The sequence below is a fragment of the Sebastes umbrosus genome, chromosome 11, assembly GCF_015220745.1.
Source record: "Sebastes umbrosus isolate fSebUmb1 chromosome 11, fSebUmb1.pri, whole genome shotgun sequence".
NCBI lineage: Eukaryota > Metazoa > Chordata > Actinopteri > Perciformes > Sebastidae > Sebastes > Sebastes umbrosus.
The window spans coordinates 30,196,537-30,219,403 of NC_051279.1; the positions used below are offsets into that span (position 1 = coordinate 30,196,537).

General features: G+C 41.8%; 1 protein-coding gene across 1 annotated transcript in view; it reads left to right on the plus strand.

Moving 5' to 3' along the window:
* Positions 1 to 325: 325 nt before the first annotated feature.
* The window catches only part of ibtk (inhibitor of Bruton agammaglobulinemia tyrosine kinase), a 30,006-nt gene continuing 7,464 nt past the window's right edge, over positions 326 to 22,867 (plus strand). The window contains exons 1-27 of the mRNA XM_037784005.1: positions 326 to 515; positions 1,369 to 2,274; positions 2,487 to 2,583; positions 3,649 to 3,773; positions 5,175 to 5,285; positions 6,363 to 6,533; positions 6,819 to 6,936; positions 7,214 to 7,394; positions 8,854 to 8,977; positions 9,299 to 9,476; positions 10,212 to 10,365; positions 11,241 to 11,625; positions 12,295 to 12,551; positions 12,635 to 12,721; positions 12,849 to 12,931; positions 13,194 to 13,231; positions 14,764 to 14,860; positions 14,968 to 15,069; positions 15,506 to 15,623; positions 15,914 to 15,974; positions 17,047 to 17,174; positions 17,803 to 17,915; positions 18,014 to 18,159; positions 18,431 to 18,549; positions 20,089 to 20,187; positions 20,420 to 20,575; positions 22,335 to 22,535. Of these exons, the coding sequence (XP_037639933.1) occupies positions 1,951 to 2,274; positions 2,487 to 2,583; positions 3,649 to 3,773; positions 5,175 to 5,285; positions 6,363 to 6,533; positions 6,819 to 6,936; positions 7,214 to 7,394; positions 8,854 to 8,977; positions 9,299 to 9,476; positions 10,212 to 10,365; positions 11,241 to 11,625; positions 12,295 to 12,551; positions 12,635 to 12,721; positions 12,849 to 12,931; positions 13,194 to 13,231; positions 14,764 to 14,860; positions 14,968 to 15,069; positions 15,506 to 15,623; positions 15,914 to 15,974; positions 17,047 to 17,174; positions 17,803 to 17,915; positions 18,014 to 18,159; positions 18,431 to 18,549; positions 20,089 to 20,187; positions 20,420 to 20,575; positions 22,335 to 22,535 (3,773 nt within the window). The 5' untranslated portion in view covers positions 326 to 515; positions 1,369 to 1,950. The remainder of the gene's footprint in view (positions 516 to 1,368; positions 2,275 to 2,486; positions 2,584 to 3,648; positions 3,774 to 5,174; positions 5,286 to 6,362; positions 6,534 to 6,818; positions 6,937 to 7,213; positions 7,395 to 8,853; positions 8,978 to 9,298; positions 9,477 to 10,211; positions 10,366 to 11,240; positions 11,626 to 12,294; positions 12,552 to 12,634; positions 12,722 to 12,848; positions 12,932 to 13,193; positions 13,232 to 14,763; positions 14,861 to 14,967; positions 15,070 to 15,505; positions 15,624 to 15,913; positions 15,975 to 17,046; positions 17,175 to 17,802; positions 17,916 to 18,013; positions 18,160 to 18,430; positions 18,550 to 20,088; positions 20,188 to 20,419; positions 20,576 to 22,334; positions 22,536 to 22,867) is intronic.

Sequence of the window (22,867 nt, forward strand, 5' to 3'; positions counted from 1 at the left end):
TAAGTTGAAATATAGGCCAATTTTGTGATAATTTAAATGTCAATTAAGAGTGAATAGCATTGTAAATACATTTTAAATGATACAAGAAGTGTTGTCTTCTTGTATCATTTAACATTAATGTACAAGGTATATAGCATTTTATATAACTAAGTTAATTTATCATGTTGTTTTTTAATGTGTTTTAATAATGTTATCATATTTATAATGTAAACCCTAAAATTAAATTTCCTGTGACATCATAGATACAGCAACAGCACACTCTGAGCTGCTACAAACGCTCCCCCAAAATCAACCAATAGGACACTGGGATATTCACGCCCTGGCCAATCACAAGTCTCCATATTACCAAAGGTCTTTTTTTTACCTAACCTGCGGGGTTTCAGTTGTCCAGTCCTGTGAACATCTGCACCAGTGAAACAAGCTGCCAGCGTCTCCTATCATCAGTTATGACACAGTGGATGTACGTCGTTGATGCAACTTTCTTCATGTCCTCTTTTCTCTTTAACTAACGGAAGGTAAGAAATGATACGACGTTAATCTCCCTTAGCAACCAGCAACCAGCAACCAGCAACCAGCCCGCTGACGGCTAGCTCTGATCCCTCCATGCTAGCTAACGCTAGCTAACAACACTTGTTATACCTAACGTTATACATATCTATAGTTGCTTTTGCCCGAGGCTGGTGTCTAGTTAGCGGTCAGAATTGAAACTACATAGCACATTATGATGTAGCTTGACGTGTAACGTTATCCAGCTGGAGCACTACGAGCTACTGGGGTGAAGTAGCTAGCTGGCTAGCTAGCTAGCTGTCAGTGCTTCTGCACAGCCTCCTAGCAGGTTAGTCACACATGTGGGACATATGATGGTTTATCTTGTTATAATAAAGAAATGGGTTCACACTGGCTTCAACACCCGCAGTTATATCACGCAGAACCCAAATGGGGGGTTCAATGGGGTGCAGCCAACATTAGCAAGCTGATGGTATTCAGCTAACTTCTCCTGTTACATAATGCTGCTGTTTAGTCAACATGAAGGACTCCCCTTGTGAACGCTGATGCACTCTCTTCACATAAACATCATGTGTGCATTAAGTGTAACAAATGCAAAGCTATATGCAAAGTTTAAAGTTGCCTTAACCTTATTTGCACAGCGCTGTCAAATAGTTATCTATCAAACCAGTCAACTCAGCTGATCTGTGCTCTGCAAGTCTGTAATCAGGCCAGGCTTGCTCTGACCTTTGCACTTGCAGTTTTGGATCTCATCTCACTTCTGCATCCTGCACGCATAGCTGTACTTGCATTTTGCAAGTACACAGAGTTTGAATATAAGCCATTGTTTTTCACTGATGACTCTCACATTTTCCTCCTCAGGTTCACTCTACAATTATGGAGTTTTGAAAAGGACAGTGAGAGTTTTGGGGGGAAAGGAGGCCTTTCCCCTCAAGTTTGATGGTTGGACTGCTGGACGAGAAGGTCAGAGGGTTGTAGAAATTTTTGCCTTTTGTAAATTATTAAGAGTATTTAGAGGAAAAACTATTTTTGCAAATGTACAATTTTTTATAAAAAAGCACAAGAGGTTTTGTATTTATTGAATTCTTGATGCCATCGTCGTATGCTAAAAGCACCTTAGTTTGTGTTCAACTCTTGGTTGAAATGGTGGACTGAAACAAGTCGCAGAAAGGCTTTGGGGTCGCTAGGGTGCAGTGGAACCTCAACACAAGCACAATTCTAGCACTCCAAACCATCTCGACCTTTTGTTGACACACATTTTTTTGTACTTTTTCTTCTTGGAGGGCAGCTCTTGTTACAGTACACACTTAGTGACTGTTTTTGATTTTTTACATTGCATTATATTGTTTTTGAGGGTATTGTTTTGCGATTGTTGGGCTGTCAGAGGGACTTTGTAACACAAAAGAGAGGAGCGTTCATTGTGAAGATTTGGCGGAGGTCAGGATGAGTCTGGCACTGCCGGACTGCACCCCCAAATGCCGCTCACAGCGGCATGCAGACGAGGTGGTAGCGGCACTAACGGGTGGCTCTGAGGGGCAGCTGCGGGCCTTTTTGACCTCACACTGCCACAATGCGGCCACCTTGCGGGATGCTTTTGGTCGCACAGCCCTGCACCTGGCATCCTCACTGGGAAAGAAGACCCTACTAGAGTGGCTGCTGGAGAGTAAGAATGCTGACCTGTCAGTGAAGGATAAGGAGTCCAGCTGGACCGCTCTGCATCGCAGTGCTTTCTACGGACATATCCACTGTCTCATATCGCTGGTCAAGGTATGTATTTAACATGAATCACCAAACATGTGTATCGAGTTGTTCAGGGTGTTCCCATTTAATTGGTCCCATTTACCAAATTAGTCAAATAATGCAACAATATAGAAAGTAACCTGTGGTGCAATAAAAGGAAAAAATAAGATTATTCCTTGATTATTTTAAAGATTTTGACTTAACTTTGAATACATTTTTGTTTCTTGACATTGTTTCAGCATGGAGCACTTCTCTCCACCCAGGATAAGGAGGGTCTCTCTGTCCTGGACCTTACTATGAAGGACCGACCAACACATGTTGTGTTCAAAAACACCGGTAAGGAGAGCTGATGACTTCTGCACTTAAGGAGGACCTTTTATGCTTTTGTGCATTTTCCCTTTTCTTTAGTGTGTTATATAGTTTTTGTGCATGTAAAAGGTCTGCAAAGTTACAAAGCCCAGAGTCCACGCCAAAGGGAGTTAGGCTGCATTCACACCATATCTGGCGGTGCGGTGAAAACGCAAGTTTTCCCATTAATTTTGAATGGGGGTAGTGTGTTTGGGCTGCGGTTGCAGGAGCTCAAACAGAGTGTTCCAGACAGAGGGTGAAAAACGGTACTGCACAGCCGGTATGAGAAAAATAAAGCGTTCTTTTAACATTAAAGCATGTAAACATATTCTAATAGAAACCTGAAATACAAGTATGAACCTGAAAATAAGCATAATACTGTAGGTCCTCTTTAAGTTCAGTTTGGATATCTGGTGCAACTTCATCTACTTCCTAGGTGCATGGAGGAGGGAAAAAGTGGGAAGAGTTGAAACTCCAGCAACACTTGTAGTATAAAGAAGAACTTTATAGTGAGACCAACACGTCTGGGCTTGTGGCCTTCATCAGGGTCATCATACGCCACATTACAAAGAACATTTTTTCATTTACATTGTTGTCATACATCAATATGATATTAGAAAAGAAACTATTGACTCTGAGTCTGAGCCACCAAGCTTATTAGCGTCATGGTGACTCATCTGTGTAATGATGTATTTCACACTTGTACATGCATGGGATTTACCTCTCCCTGTGCTACTACATCACATGCTATTCTAGCCTTTATGATTTGTACTTTTCACATTATATAGAAAAGGATGTAGATCCCACTTTTAGCTTATGTTTATCTTCTATTTTATTTGACCCTTTTTAAATTCTATTTGAATGTGTCTTTCTATATTGCTTTGTTTCTTTTCTTAATGTTTTTTTACGTCTTATGTAAAGCAGTTTGAATTGCCTTGTTGTTGAAATGTGCTATACAAATATGCATTGCCTGTTTTATTGGCAGAAAAGACCAGTGGTTAAATCAAGGTTGTTGTGGCCGTGCTTGTAATTTTGTTTTCTTCCTCATTATAGACCCAACTGAAGTATACACATGGGGAAACAATACTAATTTCAGTCTCGGGCATGGTAATCAGGAGAGCCGACAGCACCCTGAGCTTGTGGATGTGTTTGCCAGGACTGGGGTTTACATCAAGCAGGTAGGCTAACAGCTCTCCAGGGAGTAATATGTTTTCCTACAGCATTGGGGCTTCCCTACCCTGAAAACTTCACTCGCATGTATCACACCAGTAATGACCTCATGCTTCAACTCTGTGCCAACATGTGTTGCATAAAAAAAAAAAAGCCAATGCACATGGGTACTCCAGATAAGGATCACCACCTGGGTAAACCAGCAAAACACTCCCTCCCCATAGGCCTGTATTACACAATCTTCTCTTCAGGGTAAATCAGCATTTGTAAAAAAAAAAAAATGTTTCCTCCACTTTATCAAGGTGAAACCACAGATGTATAAATATTGGCTTTGCTAGAGAGATTTAAATTGTACGTTTCATAAATGAACAAAGTTAGTGGTTATACAGCCTTGGCACATTATCAGGAGTATCAGGGGAAAAAAAGAATCTATAAGTAATGTTGTTTGACTGAGTCAAACAGAGGGCATAGTTGGTGTGTCGGTGTGGACTGATCAGCTTTGTCTTCTCATGTTTAGTCTTCATTTGTGACTTTGTTAAAGCCGGTTTGTGCATGGTTAAACCACGCTGTGAGACTGTGCCAGCCTGGCTACTGTTTCATGCATTTGTCATGTGGATGCTCTTAGTGTGATTAATATAGCTACTGGAACCAGTGCAACTACCCCCAGTGGTGTGCGTAGCGTACACACCAGATGCTAGTTACAGTGGATTAAGTAATGACTGTGTTAGACATGTTGTCATTGTAATCAACTCTTAAGATGTATGTAGTTTGAATACTTATTAAGAAATGATTAATCTGGGCTTTAAGTCCCTGTATTATTGGTGTTTACAGAGGAAAACCCATGTTTGAGGGTTTTTTTTCTGACATGCAGGACTTGTCATGCGGAGTAATTTCATAAAGCCTAGTGGGGGACAGATGGATCTGATTTCATGACCACACAATGACCCAGTGGCACTGCGTATAGTCTTTGTCTTCCTAGCCCAACCCGACAGGTGCCAGAGGTTAAATATTAATTCCACAATGACATGTTTTTAATTAAATGAACTACACTGGTGTGTATGCATGTGTGCGAATGTCCACATCAATGTGATACTTTGGGTAACATCCCTGCGCCCTATTGAAAGCTTGAGGGTTGCAATGTATTAGTAATGATGTTTGCTTTTCCACTTGTGCCCCAGCCTTTATTGGCATAGTGTTTTACTATCACTACAAGAGGGCTTGGCCGAGGGACATGGAAAGAGATGCATCGCAGCCTCTGCTATGAGGTCCAAATTATAATGACAAGAGCCTTAATCAGCACAAACTTCAGACTCTGTTTTTTTTTCTTTAAAATACTTAAAATACTAATAAAAATAAAAATCTGAAAAATGGCAATTATGTTCATGTTTAATGTTCTCTTCTCCCTGTAGGTGGTCCTGTGTAAGTTCCACTCTGTGTTCCTGTCTCAGAAAGGCCAGGTGTTCACCTGTGGACATGGGCTGGGAGGACGACTTGGCCATGGAGATGAACAGACTTATCTGGTGAGACTTGTTATAAGGGCATTATTTTGGTGTGGCAAGATTGGCCATATATTTTAAGGAGGACCTATTATGCGTTTGTGCTTTTTACCTTTCCTTTAGTGTGTTATATAGTTTTTTTGTGCATGTAAAAGGTCTGCAAAGCTACAAACTCCACGTTAAAGGGAGTTACTCGCCCCCACAGAAATACCGCTCCTGAACTGCCTGAAACGCCTCGCTTAAAGTCCTGTCTTTTCTTTTCAGACAGAGGGTGAATAGAGGTGCTGCCGCACAGCCGGTATGAGAAAAATAAACATTGAACATTAAAGCATGTAAACATGTTCTAGTAGAAACCCAAAATACAAGTATGCGCCTGAAAATAAGCATAATAGGTCCTCTTTAACATGCAAGTCGCTGCTGCAGGAAATGAAGTCAAATTGAGAAATTGAATAGAGGAACATACTGTCTGAATGTAAATGAGCTTCTTTTTGTAGGTCTATAGGTGATGAGAGTAAGGCAAGTGCCTCAGGGGGCTTTACAGTCTGTACAGGGTACGACACCCTCTGTCCTTTACAGTATGAGCCTCTCAATGGATGAGGAAAAAATATTTTAACAGGGAAAAAAATTAAAGAATCCAATCCAACAGTGGAGCTCTAACGGCACAGAGGAATAAGCTATATCAGGCATTGGATACACAGAGTTATTAGCAAGATCAATTCATTGTTGTTTTTGGTCCTTTTTATGGGATTTGTTGACAATAAGAAAATATAGTCACCAGACTTGTCCTTTTACATAAGCTCTCGCAGCAAATGAATTGAGCAGAGCAGAAAGTCACAGGGCTCCTGCTGTGACGGTGCCATTGGAGTGACAGAATGACTGCATATATTTATAAATAAGGCAATTTTATACACAGGGAATTGCCTGGGTGCTAAAAATTCAGGCATGGGATACTGTTATGAGTAAATGTAGAGGAAACTCTATAATATTCAATACCTTTCTATTGGTCAAACCCAAATAGATACCATTGAATGCTGATCATTGAGCTAACGTTTCTGTACACCGTTTTTATTTTTATTTTCTCCTTCTCGCTCCTCTCCACAGGTTCCTCGGATGGTGGAGGCTCTGATGTCCCACCACTGCTCCCAGGTGGCGGCAGCTAAAGACCACACCGTGGTGCTGACAGAAGAAGGCTACGTTTACACTTTTGGCCTCAACACCTTCCACCAGCTCGGTCTGGCTCCTCCTCCTGCCTCAGCTCATGTCCCAAAACAGGTGAGAGGCAGCAGGGAGGGTAACGGAAAGGGGCCGATGACATTTTGCGGTGCATGTAGTTAGCATTGTTTATGTGCCAAATGAGATTTTGGTTGTTTGTGAATGAAATGACAATGTGCGAGGACTTCTTCAATCTGCTCTTTGTTTTAAGTTATGCAAGTTTCTTTTTTTGAGATTGATTTAGTATTTTATACAACCAATACTTTGATAATTATCTTATCTAGAAGATCTTCAATTCTGTTTGTACTATAGTTTCAATGTCCCTGTGATATGCTGTGTTTGTAGGTGTTCTCCAAGATGCTGAAAGGCAGGACAGTGATTGGAGTTGCAGCAGGAAGGTTCCACACCGTGCTGTGGACCAGGGAGGCTGTCTACACAATGGGACTCAATGGAGGCCAGCTGGGTAAGTCTCACTGAAATTTCAGCTAAAGCCAGTGTTAATGGCACTGCTTCTCAGATACTGAATGTGACTGAACAGTTATGGTGTTAAATTGGAGCAGATAACGGTGAGACCCTCACCCTGTGGCACACCAACCATGCCAGAGTAAAAAATAAAGAAAAAGCTAATATTTTTTTAGCATGCAAGCATGACTAATGATTGCGTTGTATTGGTAGAATGGTACAAATGTGTATTTATTTGTAACAGTATATTTTGTACTCCATTGTGTGTTGATGTCCAGGTTACTTGCTGGATCCTAATGGAGAGAAGTGTGTGACAGCCCCCCGGCAGGTATCAGCCCTGCACCACAAGGATGTCACCATAGCGATGGCAGCAGCTAGTGATGGAGCAACAGTAGTCGTGACTGAGAAGGGCGACGTCTACCTATTGGCAGACTACCAGTGCAAAAAAATGGCTTCAAGGTGAATGGGACAGTAGAACTTAAACCACTCGTTGTTACACTGCAAAAATAATCAAGACTCAATCGCCTTTTATTAAAAGACTCATGACAGTCACTCTGCTACAGCACACAAAATCAGCATGACCTCAGTTTAGTTTATTTCATTTTCCAAGTGTAATCGGAGCAATAAATGGAACAAACTGGTGCATAATACCACAATCTGAAGCTTGTCTCACCCACCAAATTACAAAACACATACTGCATTGATTTTTGTTTTTATTTAACCTTTATATAACCTTTATTTAACCAGGCAAGTCAATTAAGAACAAACTTGTAATACACAATGGCGGCCTGGCAAAAGACAAAGCCTCTTCAGGGGAGGGGGTAGGGGATAAATAGAAATATCACAAGTTAAAAAGACAGCACTGGCATACATGACAAACATTTCATATCACAACAAGCATTACATGAAAGAAAAATGCAGACAGGCTCACAATCAACAGACAGTACCAGACAAACAGTAGGCTATCAGGCAATACAACAACAAAACAAGAGTAGCAAGTAGTAAAGACAAACAATCACAGCAAGCTTTACATTTAACAGCAAGTACAACATAAAAATATGCAGACTAGTACACAAGCATCGGGCAGTAGCAGACAAACAGCATCAGGAAATACAACAACAGATCAAGAGTAGCATATACAAGCAGTAGGACAAACAGGCAAAGCAACACAGCAGCAGCCAGACAAGCAAACATGCAAGAGACAACAGTTTGCAGCAGACAAACAAATCTTAGGGAATATTATTGGGGTGGGAAACGGCTGCATGTATCAGCAAGAATGTCCATAATAGAGTTTTTGAAAGCAGGTTGTCTCCGATATCCAGCATCCCATTGCAGAAGTAGTGGGCACATTTCTCATTAAAGTACAGTATTCATTTGTAACTAACAAAAACCTGCATCTTGTGATGTCAGACAGAGCCCAAGGGTGCAGGTATTTGTCAGGCAAATGTAAAAAGATGTAATCTCTGTAAAGAATAAAAGGTTTTACTCTCTATATTCTTCCATGCTCATAAATTGATTGATAATGTGCAGCCTTTTCGAGCCACCAGAGGCTGTTCTGCATCACCTCCGGTATTCTAATCAGACCTAATTTGAATGGCAACTGATAGTAAATCACCCACTAAACTGGAAACTGTTATGTTATCTTTTTCTTTGGTTTGCATAGTGTAGTGCTGCAAATATCTGTTAGTTGGAAAGTGGGGCTAAGTGCATGCCTGTTTGTTTAAAAGGCAGTAACACAACGTTGGATTTACTTGAATGCAGATGTTCAAGATGTTCAAATGAGCGTCTTCCACCAAGATATGTAGATCTTGATCTGTTGGTGGACAAATTCATTGAAAAAGTATATTATACTAATGCTTTGAATGTGACACTTGGTGTTCTTTTTTTCTAATTATTGATTTTGATTGGTCTCTCTCAGGCAGCTGAACATCAGGAAGGTTCTGGTCAGCGGTGGTAATCTGGACCACCGTGTGGTTCCACAGATCCTGAACGAGGGAGGAGGGGAAAAGGTGGCCATCTTAGCATTAGATGAAGCTGGGAGGGTAAGTGCACTAAACTGTTATTTAGGCACATGGTGGAGAGAAGCTTTACTTAATAATTTGGCCTAAATCAATTATGAGATAATAAAACTGTACTTAAATCTCACTTCTCTGGCCGTGCTAACATTTAGAAACTGAAGCAGAATGTATGACATTCTTATTTGTACTTCCCCTATTGTTATCTAACCTATATGGTGCATTGTAGACTGTTATACAATCCCAAAGCAGGCTAGCCTATACAGGGTCCTATAGATGGAAAATGGTGACTAAGACTTGTCAGTGTAACTTTCCTTAAATTCTCCTCCATTTCCCTCCCTCTGTCAGGTGTTTTGCTGGCGGTCCTCCTGCAGCTCAGTGAGACAGTGCCGGTGGGCGTATGGGCGGCAGGTTTTCATGTCGGACATCGCCCTCAGCAAGAACGGCATGATGTTTGTGACTCAGGAGGGGGAGGGCTTCAGTGGCGTGTGGGCTGGAGAATATAAAAAGTACGGGGAGAAGAAAGGTGAGGCATTTAGGAACATGGTAGATTGAATCATAAAGTTGGCCAATGTTATGCAATTGTCTCAAACTTTTTAAATAGTTTTCATTGGACTTGTATTGACTAAACATACTCAAGCTTATTAGAGATAAAACGGCAGCACAAGTGTCCAAGGATAAGAATAGAGAGGAAAAACAACATTAAAAGTAGAGCCGGGAATCACCAGAGGCCCCACAATACGATATTATCACAATACTTAAGTCACTGCGATTTTAAACATTTTTCGATAATAAGTGTTGCAATTAAATATATTGCAATTTATTACCTTTTTTCAGCTGCAAATTATGCAGTTTATCAACATCTGTTTTATCTAATAAGATACAGTTTTCACTCTGTTCTCATCTCAGAGTTTTCATTCACATACCTTAAGGTCAGAGGTCAAGGGACCCCTTTGAAAATGACCATGCCAGGTGTTCCTCACCAAATTTTAGCCTAACTTTGGAGGTTTATTAAGCGCTCTTCCCGACAAGCTAACATGTCATGGTACCAGTATCTTCACTCCAGCTTTAAGACTGAGCTCGCTACAACCTCTAAAAGACAGAATAGCAGCCAGGCCCGCCGTCGGATCGTTAAGAGGTTAATAGTTTATATAATAAAAGATCGATACTTGACGTCCGTGTATCAATACAGTTTCTTAAAATAGGTTTAAAAGAGTATGTTGATTTCGATTCTGATTTTACATGTTTCTTGTTATCTTAGAGGGCAGCGTGGAGGTTTGTGGCCATTCAGATGCTGTGACAGTGTATGAGCGAATCCGCTTGGAGAAACTCCCGTATGTCCACAGAGCTGTCAGCGTCACCATGGACTCTAAAGGCCGAAATTTTGGAGTGCTACAGTCCGACCCCAAAACAAGGTAGGATGCCTCCCTTGAAGCACAGAAAATGCTGCACTCAATTGGGTACTTGTGTTCATAAAGCCTATCTGTTCAGAGGATTCAAAAACAGAAGCTTAACTACATTCTGTGTATACCGGGTGTTTCTTGCTTTTTCCCTGATGGTCTAAATAAATCGCTAAATTTGCTGCTCGTTGCCTTTTCGAAAAAGTCGCTAAGAGGGACTGAAAAGTCGCTAAGTCACCAACACAGTTGGCAACACTGGTCTTGTGTTGTTGGTAGTTGCTTGGCTCTGAGGAAAATGGAAAGCGATCCGGTTGTCTTTGCGACAACAATAATACCACTTTGAAACACTAGGGGGGAAAAGTTGTCTAATGCCACTTTAAGAATGTTTTTACTTTTCTTTTCTGCTAACTATACTGTATGTCGGTAAAACATTAAGAAAGTTTAAATGGCTAAATAGTAAATGGCTAAAGAGCAACAAAGAATATTTATGAGATATAAAACATCCTCCTATCCTACGGGTCATCAGCATTTAACGGGTGATGGGAAGAAAAAAAAGACTTCAAAAGCATTATCTCCCCGGGGACTCGATAATGAGTTACCACAGAATGTTATGTTGGCACATTTAGCCGGTTGGGCATGACGCAAAAATAGTGGACTATTAATCTTATCGGGTTGCGTCTAATTGTCTTTATTTTTAGATCTCTTCCCTGCTGATAATATACACTGCTTTAATGGAGCCAGTGTTGCAGCATAAAAGCTTCTTCCAGTCAGTTGTCACAGATTAAACGTATTGTGTTTGGGTTCTTGATGTGCGTGTTCTAAATGTTAATTTTTTTTAATCATGTGAGTAATTATTGTACAATGACGCCCGTCCTGTGTCTTTAATCCAGCTTGTATGAGATTCCCAGCATTTCTCCGTCCTCCTTCTCCCAACACTTCCGGAGCCTTCTGGATGAGGCGGACGAAATGGACAGCATCCACGATGTGACCCTTCAGGCCGGCGATCGCACCTTCCCCGCCCACAAGTACATCCTGTCCATGAGGTCCGAGTTCTTCCGGAAGCAGTTCATGTCCGAGAGCTGCGGGGTCGATGAGGAGCTCGACGGAGAAGTGAGAAAGAGCGAAGATGCCGTGGGCTGCGATTTGATCATTTTGGAGAAGATCCCGGCAGACATGCTGGAATACGTCCTGCACTTCATCTACACGGACTCCTGTGAACTGCTGGTGCACGGGGCCCGGCCCAGAGTCTCAGGGGCCTTGATGGGACAAAACCAGGTGAGGGGAATAGAAAAAAGAAAGTGTTATTCATTTAAACTCTCAGTAACGGAATCCAGATATACAAGACTTCAATATATATATATATATATATATATAAATAAAGCGCTGTCAATCGATTATTTAATCACATGATCTTCCATAGTTAATCGCGATTAATCGCACATTTTTTATCTGTTTTAAAATGTACCTAAAAAGGAGATTTAAGTGGACAAATATGCTGCTTTATGCAAATGTATGTCTATATTTATTAGGTCAGAGGTCAAGTAACTCCTTTGAAAATGGCCATGCCAGTTTTTCCTTGCCAAAATGTAGAGTAAGTTTGGAGCGTTATTTAGCCTCCTTCGTGACAAGCCAGTATGACATGGTTGGTACCAATGGATTCTTTAGGTTTTTAAGTTTCATGTGATAACAGTATCTTCACTCTAGCTTTAAAATTCGAAAGCTTGCTATAACCTTAAAAATGGCAAATTGCTGTAATGCGTTAAAGAAATTAGTGGCGTTAAAATGAATTTGCGTTAACGCGTAATAATGTTAACTTTGACTGCCCTAAATATAAACTATTGCTTGAGTCTATACAAAATATTTGCATTAGCCTTGAAGAGCAGAGCTTCTGACTGACCTGTGGTTATTTCATGAAGACCATGTTCCACTGTCTGTGTTGGCCAGGACTTCGAGCAGGACAGGCTTATCAGCAGCCTGCAGGACTTGCGCCTGAGAGGTCGTTCAGCCCTCGAGGTGTACCGCTCCCTTCCTCCTGCAACCAAAGGAGATGGTGACAAGGCCAAGAGCAAGTGCGCCAAGCCTGGCAAGAAGGGGAAGGGAGGCAAAGGTGACAAGGCCGGGGCCAACGAGGGAGGGGCCAACCCTGTGAAAACCTTACAGGGTGTTGCCAAAAAGCTGGGCCTGGGAGGCCTATCTGCACGGTGAGAGACCGAAAGTGTGCTCTAAACCCCAAGGCAAAATCAGATGTGTTGTTATTAATCATGCTTTCTTTATTCCTCGACAGACTGGACGGAGTCAAATATGAAAGTGGAAAGATCAATGTTATAAACAAGAAAACTGGCAACAAACCCAAATTCTACCAGAAAAAGTGGTGCGTCTATGAGTGAATATTATGTAAATAACAGCTGGAGCTTTAGATTAGATGGCAAATAATGAGTTTGTCATGAAAATGTAGATTTTCTGATATATATATATCTGTCTTTTTTGTGTCTGTACAGCTCCTATCTTTGTGATGTTACTCTGAAATCTGAAGACGGGAAAGAGTTTCCATGTCACAAAAGTGTCCTCTGTGCGAGACTAGGTAAGGTCAGCCCGTCATCAATGAATCAAATACACAGACATTCTCATTCATTCATACTGATGGAAAATGCACGGTTGTTATTTAGCACAAATGTGTATGTCAGACATCAGCACATGTGCCTCATGTCCCTAATAAAAAAAAAATAGTAAAAATATATTTGGCCCCTTTAAATAAAAGTGCACATTAAATTTGATGGCCATTGGAGTTTCGGAGTTACAGAAAGTCACAAATATTTTTACTTTTGTATCCGTCTTTTCTGCAGAATACTTCAATAGTATGCTTGGAAACCCCTGGATTGAGGTATGCTGTTTTTATGTCTTACAGCCTTAAAGCCAGAACACACCGTCGCCTAACAGTGCGCGTCAAAACACTGCCACTATTATTTTCTATGCACATCCCCCCCACGTCAGTGGTGGCTAGGCGCGCGCTGGCGCTTCGCTTCACGCCACTGTCCTATTTCCAGCCCCGCCACCTGATAAAAAATATATTTTATATTCGACTTGCTCCCTGCTTGCTAGATCCTAGCTCTTCTTCTCTGCTCCCGTGGAAGCTTGACATCCGATCTCCTCAATCACCTCTTGCTGTAGCTGTCTCTCGTGTGTGTCGATGAATGGATGAGGAGAGACTAGTTGTTGAGGTTGAGAAATATCCCGAGCTGTACGACCCACAATGGCAAAAAAAGATATTGCCTGGCGAGCCATAGCACTGGAGATCGGCTCTTCAGGTGAAAAATCAAGTTAAAGTAGTAGTGGGCGTCCACACGTGATTAAAAGCTAAGGTGGAAGAAATGGCTGATGTTACTCAGATCTTTTTCTTTAGTAAAAGTAGTAATAAAAGTGTAAAAATACTCTGGACGCGCTGCAGCGCAATGCTTCCTATTGGACCTAGGGGCGGCTCCTGACGCGCATCATATGACGCGCTGTTACGCTGAGGCGGCAGTGTGTTTTCAGCTTTATTCATTAATCAGTGTTTCACTGGTCTAAATTAGGGCTGGGCCAGTGTAAACATTTTCAAACCGGTTTGATATTAACCCAAACACCGGACAAGTATACCGAATTTGACCATTAGATGTTGCACTTGACTCAGCATCCGCTCCTGAAAGAGAATGAGAGTGTAGCGACTCCTGCAGTGTTAACGTGGCCTCATCTTGTTTTTCGACTCACCTCATTTGTCAGCTTCAAATCCAAAATGATGCCATGTTAGCGCAGTTTCAGTTTTCTTTGAGACCAACTCTGCCATGTCTCGTCTCTTTACCCTAGAAAAACACATGAACGTTTTAGGAAACTAACATAACGTGCGCCGTGCGCATCTTCCCCCGACCCCCACTCCGACCTGTACTGAAATTTGATCTACTTCATGGCTCCGTTAGTCCGTTCATAAACAAACATAATATTATGTTAATCATGCTATCATATTGCTTATTACTGTAACATATTTTATGTTAGTCCCAGTTAATTGTGTCCCTCGGGATCGCCGGAGAAATAAGGAGAAATAATCCAGCGTTTTGGCTGATGTTCAACTGGATGCTCCGTGTGTGTTTATTCTTTTCTTATAAAACCCAGTTAGGCGAACCTGAAGAGCCGGTTACATTATTAATTCAATACAAGTTGGATTTAGCGCCATGACGCCGTCGCTAGAGGTTGATTGCTGATGTAGGCTACTTTTTAATTTGCCAGATTGAAGTTTGCATAAAATCAAACTGGTTTAAGCTCGTACACTGGACTGAACCGGCAAAACTGGAAATCGAGCCTATTCTAGTCTAAATGCTTGCAATCGATTAGGTGGACGTAACCATACTGGTACTGATAATAATGTTGTCTTGCGCCCCTCAGGCCACATCCTGCACTGCACTGGAGATGCCCACCAGCTCAGAGATTCTGCAGGTCATTCTCGAGTACATTTACACGGATGAGTCTCCCACCATTAAAGGTAGCTTCTCAAATTTTATGTTGACTTACAGCACAAATCAAAACGTTTTGCCAAATTTGCATGAACGGTATTAACAGGATTTATTGTTATCTTTCTTTGCTCAACAGAGTCTTTGAATGTGGAGTTTGTTTGCAACGTGTTGGTTGTGGCCGACCAGCTGCTAATCACACGACTGAAGGAGATGTGCGAGGTCGTCATCACTGAGAACTGTATGCTGTGTTCGTCTTTTCCGCTATCCTTTTAGACAGCGTCATTTACTCTGCCCTCAAGCGGTTTTCTTTTATCTTGAAATAATGCTGCATTCATGTCATGAAAATTACAATTTGATGGATGTTAAGGTTGCAAAAAATAGTTTAGTGAACATGCATTCTGGGGGTTATTCACAGGCTGCTGCAGGCTCCTTTATGTTTTTCAGTTTCTTGAGATATCTGATCAGTTATTCTCTTAAATCTCAACTTTTTACTTTTAACTAAACAACACGATTGGCTCAGAGCTCAGCCTCTTTTATGTCGGATTTTTTTCATTTTAAGGGTAGTGACCACAAATTGCGTATGATGTTAATGCAGCACAATTTTACACAATGGAAGTTACGGAAATGATTTCCTGTTGAACCCTGAATGAAGCTGCCTGCTTTGCTCTTCTCAGTGACTCTGAAAAACGGAGCAGAGCTGCTGGAGTTTTCCACCATGTACAACGCAGAGCAGCTTAAACTCTCCTGTCTCCAGTTCATTGTGCTCAACATGGCCGCGCTGCTGGAGTCAAAGTGAGAACCACAAGAAATAACCTAAACTGAACTTTTATGAATTGGTTCAGAGCATTTCAGCATGTTAATTTATTTTTTTTGTAGAACAATTTAATACAGTACTACAATGTGTTTTTATAACTTCTAAAGTATACATATAGGAATATCTCTATGTAGTCATTACAGTTGTGGATATTCTGATATACAGTGGGACAAATACTTGCCCCAACAGGAGAGAGCTAAAAATATCTTTTCTCATCTCTATGTGCGTGTCTGTCTGTCTGCCCCCTCGTTTTTTGTGTTGCCCTCAGAGCGCTGGATATTCTTAGTGATGAAGTGCTTGTGGAGCTTTCGGCAGCCTACAGGAGGATGGTGAGTCACCTCGCCTCCACCCCTACAAACATCCCAATCTGCATCAGCCTTTGCATTACTTCAATGTTTATTGCTTATTGTTTGTCTTTTTGCTTTGATTTTTTTTTAAAAGATGAAATCGCAATTAAATGCAATGCTGTGAAACAGCCTCTTGGAAGTCAAAGAACAGTATCTAACATAGCAGTAGTAGCCATCAGATTTTGGTCTCAGTCTTATGGTACGTGTCCAGGGAGGGATCGCCTGGGCAACCACTAGACACAAGGCACCTGATTGGACAAACACTTTCCCTCGTGGGCTGCTGCTCCCAGCTTTCAAACTGGAAACAACATGGCGGCTCGTTTGGAAACTTTCTTCACTTTATATCACAAAATTAGTTCACCGAAAGGTGTTTCTGAAAACATTTTATGCGACATATAAGCCCTGTAGTTGCTGAATCTGTTTTTATTTTGTATCAACGCTTTGTTTAAAAGTTCCTCGGGAGTTTCCAGAGGCGACAAGTCGCACCAGACTCCCCCGATTTGCATAAAGTAGCCTAGACCTCAACTTTGTGCAAATTAGGAACAAGCGACGTGACGGTCCGTTTCTTGAATCGCGCCGCCACGCTACCAGAATACATTCCACGGCTGCTTACATAGACAATGAATGGGAAGCGTGGAAAGGACTGAGGCTGTGGACACGTACCATTACAGTTTACAGAGCGGGGTCTATACTCATCATTTTGCTCCGACTTTAAGAAATCCATCTCACAAACAGTAGTTGCTTCAGTAGAATGTAAATGTAGTCACAAGACACTTTTTGTCTTGCAAAAAGGTGAGGAAAAACTAATGTAACTGTGATTTTGTTTCTTGTGTAACTGGCAGCTGAATGCAGCAACTTCTGGTACCTTAATGCTTACTATTTTTTTCTGTGTCATTGACAATGCAACATGTGGTATGTCGAATATTTCAGTATTTTAACTTTTATTTCCATTTGCACAGTTGATTGAACCGAGTCTAAGTCAGTCTTGGTCCTCATATCATGATGTAAATTTGTGCAGGGTCAGGTTCTGATGATCTTTTTGTGTTCATTTCAGATCCCAGCCATGCAGAGGAGGGTTATCACTCCGTATCCTGGCGCCCCAGACCTCAGTGTGTATGAGGATGAGGATTTGGACTCAGCGTTCAGCCCCAAACCAGAAGCAGAACTGGATCACTCCTGCAGGTACACAAACCGAAATGCTCAGTATCTCCATATGGACTCTTATTGTGTTTTTTTTTCTGATTTGGTGCGGGGTTTTGTATTTTTGTGATGATTGCTTGTTTCACGTGGATACAGACCAGAAAAAGCATTCAGTTGTGACTATAGACTTAAAGTTAAAGGAGCAGTGTGTAGGATTTAGTGGCATCTAGTGGTGAGGTTACAGACTGCAACCAACTGAATCCCCCTCTGTTCACCTCTCCCTTCCCGAGCGTGTCGGGTGGCCTTCAGGTGGTGTAAAAACGTGAATGGCTCTCTATAGAGCCAGTGTTTCGTTTGTCCGCTATTGTAGAAACATGGCGGACTCTATAAAGACGATCCGCTCCCTATGAAGATATGAAGGGCTCATTCTAAGCTAACGAAAACACAATGATTCTTATTATCAAGTGATTATACACTAAAGAAAACATAGTTATAAATATTACATTCCATTTCTGCCAATAAATCTCCTTAAATCCTACACACTGGTCCTTTCAGGGAATCGGAAGCTAACCAGGCTGTCTGCAAGTCCTGGCAATCCCCTTTTAAACATCTTAAATGTGGAGCCCCAAATAGATATCTGCTAATGATTGTACTCCATTATTCCCTCCAGGGAAATCCTGTTAAAGAAGGCCAAGATGAAGGCTAAAAAGAAACCAAGGCGACGCTCTGACAGCTCAGGAGGCTACACTCTGTCTGATATCATTCAGAGCCCCCCAGCTGCAGGTCTACTTAAACATCAGCTCCTTTCAAAAGTGTCAGCTTGTTTTTGTTAGGTGATATGTACTAATTTCACTAACACGCTCTCTTATCTCTTCTCTCAGTGGTCTCCCCGTGCCTGGTAAAGTCAGGCAGGGCTAACTCAACAGAGTCCCTGCAGGAGCTGCTCACGTCCGACTCAGAGGGCAGCTACGTGGGGGTGGGCAGTCCCCGAGACATGCAGTCACCTGTCTTTCATGACAGAGCCGAGGTTAATGTTTGATCACCACAGCAATCACATGCAGTTATTTTGGGAGGGATTTATTCCGTCTCTGTCCAGAGCCCAAGTACTACTACTGCTAGTAATATTTGCTGCCTACTGTGGGACCATTCTAAAAATATTATACAAAGTAATACTTAACTTATCCATTTGCCATTGTATGATCATGTTAGATAATTAAAGGAATGTTACATGGAGTGGTGGATATAATACTAAAAAAATACAACAGATGACAGATCAAATTGTTGTTTATCATCTGCAGGATGAGAAGGCATTCAGTCAGAGACTAAAGACCCCACCCAGCACCCCGACCTCCCTGAAGGACTGCCTCTCAACGCCACCCAACTCTGCTCCACAAAACATCCCCAAGGTCCTTCCCTGGTAAGGTGGACTTATCAATCATGTTGATTTTTCTGTCCTCCTCATAAATAATGTAGATATAACATTCAGAAGGAGGAAATCACGTCCTTTTACATTTTTTAAAAAGCAGGTTTGAGATTTGATACAAGGTACCCTGACTTAAACACCAGACCTTATATCCTCCCGCTTTGTTTTGAGGAGGAGATTTGGAGAAAGGAGGAAATGCCTTCATCCCTAGTCAATAAAAAAAGAATTGAAATTTGAGGTGTATGTCCTAGGTCACTGGTTCCCAACCTGGGGGTCTGCAAAGCTACACAGGGGGGTCGCAACACCCTTTTTGATTTCAAGGGGTGTAAGACGACTTTTAAAAACAATATACAGTTGGCCTTTATAATAATAATAATAAAAAATTGGATTTATATAGCGCCTTTCAGAAACCAGAGGACGCTTTACAAAGGGGGCACACAAAAATCATACTAATAAATAACACAGAGGAGAACCTATAGCTAAGTAATTAAAAAGAGTGATGTGTAGGAAGAGTCAGCTGAGATCAGAGGCCTTGATGAACAGGTGGTGTTTGAGGTGTTTTTTGAAAATGTCCAGGGATGAAGCATTTCTTATTTCACGAGGGAGAGATTCCAGAGGGCGGGGGCCGCGACGCTGAAGGCTCTGTCGCCGAAAGTTCTCAGCCGGGTGTGGGGGGTGGAGAGAAGACCAGTGTCGGAGGATCGAAGTTTCTGGAATGGAGTGTAGGGGTAGAGAAGGTCGGTTAGGTACTGAGGGACAAGGGCATGGAGGGATTTGTAAGTGAGAATGAGGACTTTATAGTTGATGCGGGAGCCAGTGAAGGTGGATGAGTGTAGGGGTGATGTGCTGCCAGGGCCTAGTGCAGGTGAGAACCCTGGCAGCTGAGTTCTGGACATACTGGAGCCTGTCCAGGGCTTTGCTGGGTACCCCGGACAGGACTCCATTACAGTAGTCCAGACGGTGATGAAGGCGTGAATGAGGGTCTCTGTCTCAGCTATTCATTCATTCTGTTAAGAAAACTAAATTAATTTTTTATTTTTAATGTGTGGATTATTATTTAAGATATAAACAGACAGTCTCCCCTCTCTGCTGAACAGCCTCGTCCTGCATTAGAAACATATGCAGTTAAAACAACCAAAGAGCTGATAGAACAATGGCCAAGCATCAGGGAGAAGAAAACACTGAATTTGTCAAAAAAGAAGCCTATTAAGTATGTATGATTGTTAAAAATACATGACACAGACAGAGAATTATATTAGAATTTCCTAAAAATATCAGTAAAACTCATCTCTGATGCAATATTCACAGGAAATAATCTGCTCAAAATGTATCCAAGTCACTTCCTGCAGCTGTTCAGTAGTTCTGTACTGTTATTGTTATGCATTGAATATAATATGAAATATACATAAAATATGTCACTTAGTCAGGAGTCATCAGTTTACTCAATGATAGAAAAGGGGTCCCTTCAGGAAAAAAGGTTGAGAACCTCTGTCCTCGGTATAGTATGTGTGACTGTGTTGTTACAATCTGCAGTCCTGCTCGTCCGCCCCCAGTCTTGGATCTGAGAACCATCATGGACATGGAGGCCAACTCTCTGCAGACCCTCGGAGCAACTCCTAAAAGCCCTGGAAGGTGTGAGACGTCCGCTGTATTTATTCTGACCGAGGACATTATTTAAAAAAAAAACACGAATGAACAGTGACTAAATCAATTAATGACTAATTGCCGTAAAAGTACAGCTGAAAACGTGATGCTTCATTTGCCCAGTCTGAAGGAAAGCACTACTGCCACATGATTGAACATTATTTCTTTTTGACTGTTATTCACTGAAGCTAACAGTACATATTTTTCCTCCTGCCTGCAGTGTCAGCACCAGCATTAAGCACTCCACTGTTCCTACTAAACTGTCCCAGAAGCAGAGGAAGATGCTGGCCATGGCCAACAAGGAGGCCATTGTGGAGTCCACTGCGTCCAAACCAACCCCCACAGTCACCCCATCCAAAAGCAGTGTGAAGGCCTGGTGAGTGAGCCCAAATATGAAGTCCACTACTGTCCACTACTCACAACTGTCAAGAAATAACTTCCTGGTTCCTGTTGATGAGTTTATAGCCCGTCACTGGTGCGACAGTTTTAAAGCCGCAACAGCAATATTTTTTATATTAACATTGGATGAAATTACTTTGTGTTTGTAAACCCACAGATAATTATCACCCGACTGCAGTTCCCCTCAGCTCTACTGAGGCAGCTTTCAGCTAATTGTTTCCGTTTTACGGCTCGCAACTTAAAGTTTTTCTCATCAGTGTCGTTTTCTGTCTCAGCAGGCAGCTTTTTTCTGATTAGTTCACTGTACACTACCAGCCCAGCATCAAATAGCAGACGGATAAAGTTAGCGACTAGCAGGTGAAACGTAGTGGATTAGCATTTAGCAGCTAAGGAGCCAGATATTTCCCTCAGGAGTCAGTGGAGACCAGAACAGAGCTGAAAGGAGAGTAAACATTGAACTTCAGTTCATCATGCGGCCAGAAACACGAATCCTAATGAATGCTAATGGTGCTCTGCGTCGGCTATATGTCTAAATAGGCAACCGTTTGCTAAAAATGTTCACTAAACAAAACTAAGTAATCACCATGACAGCACAGTCACACATCTAGCATAAATCAATTACCTGCAAGTGGGTAGCAGATAGATGCTCAACCGAGCATTTATGTTGAAGTTATTGTAGCCTTAATGTGAAGTCAACATTATTTATCAGAATGTCATCTGATCTGCGACATCACATCCAGAGGTGATCAGATCTCTGCCAGGATTTCTCAGTTCATACATAATGTTTATATTAGTGCCAAAGTTTTGCACGCACCAAGTTGTCATTGCGTGGTGCGATGCTGTTATTGTGGGTAATAAAATCTGCACATCCACTCAAGAGAGTTCTAGAACGTGATCCCCTCTGCAGGAAACAAAAAGTAAATTCTAGCTACAAAATAATGTTTTCTGTTGATAGTAAATCCTCCGTACCCTCTAGTGATGCGTGGATTGCAGTTATATCCGCTGGCACCGCGGTTAATCCGCGGGAGGGGTGAGGGAGGGTCATAAAAATAAACACGCTCTGCAGCTGACGGCTTCATTTTTCAGCAGGCTATTAAGAGAGACACTGTGCGCATTTACGCACGAGGAACAGCAGCGTAACGTCATTGATTATTCCAGAAGCTAAAAGTTTACTTCTGTTTCTTCTGTTCAAGTTTATATTAGTTTTGCTGCTTGGTGTCCCACGATATTTGCTGCAGTGAAATTACTGCACGCATGAAAACGTTTACAATTACTGAAAGCAGCCTCTCTAATCATTTCAGTAAATTATTAAAGAAAACACTAATACATCAATACAATATATTAAAAAGCAACATAGCCTACAGGGACTGGTAGAGGGGGAGTGAAATGTCCATGTGGGTGCTGATGTCTAAATCAGAGAAAATAATTAATCTGGGTGGGTTGATGATTTATGCGTACATGCGGATTCGGATGATGTCAGAGCCGATCCCGAGAAGCTGCTGAACATTGTAAATTAAAAAGAGAGATCTGGAAAATATATCCAGGTGAAGATGATGATTTTTCACATCAAGAGTACCTAGACTTTTTACGGGAGCAGAGCTTGACAAATTGGAAGGAAAACATAATAAATTATGAACACAGCAGCAACAAAAGTGCAGCTATTTTTTTACTTTTATAGTGAATTTATAAGTCATACATGCTCTTTCTTTCTCTGTGTCATTTATTCTAATCCGCAGGGCAACAGCAGTCCAGTCCCCGACCTCCTCGTGCTCATTTCGAGCGCTGCTGGAGGAGGAGGAGAACCGTTTGACCAGAGTGGGACAAACAGGAGCCCAGAGGGGCCAAGGTCCCCCGTTATCCCCGGTCACCGCCACCCCTGCAGCCAGGAGGGTCACGTTCAAATGTGCCGAAAGCAGCGAGCCAGAGCGACCCACTGGGTGAGCACCTATACATAACACCACAGAGAGAGAGAGAGAGGTCGCTGCCAAAACAAGGTTGACTTCTTCTGTACCGCTGTTTTCCACTTGGTGGCACTGTTGAGGTGTCTTCATAAAACTGCTGTTTTTTTCTTCTTTTTTTTTTATCCGTAGCCCACACACACACACACACTATATACAAGATACAGGATACCACATTAATTTAAGAGTCAGTCCCTAGTTCTTCTAATCTAAGCCTTAATTATTATATCCATCCTAATTCTTTTCTCGTCTTTTATCAGATCGAAAACTTTTTTATTTCATTTTGTGGGATCACCTGGAGATTTGAAATA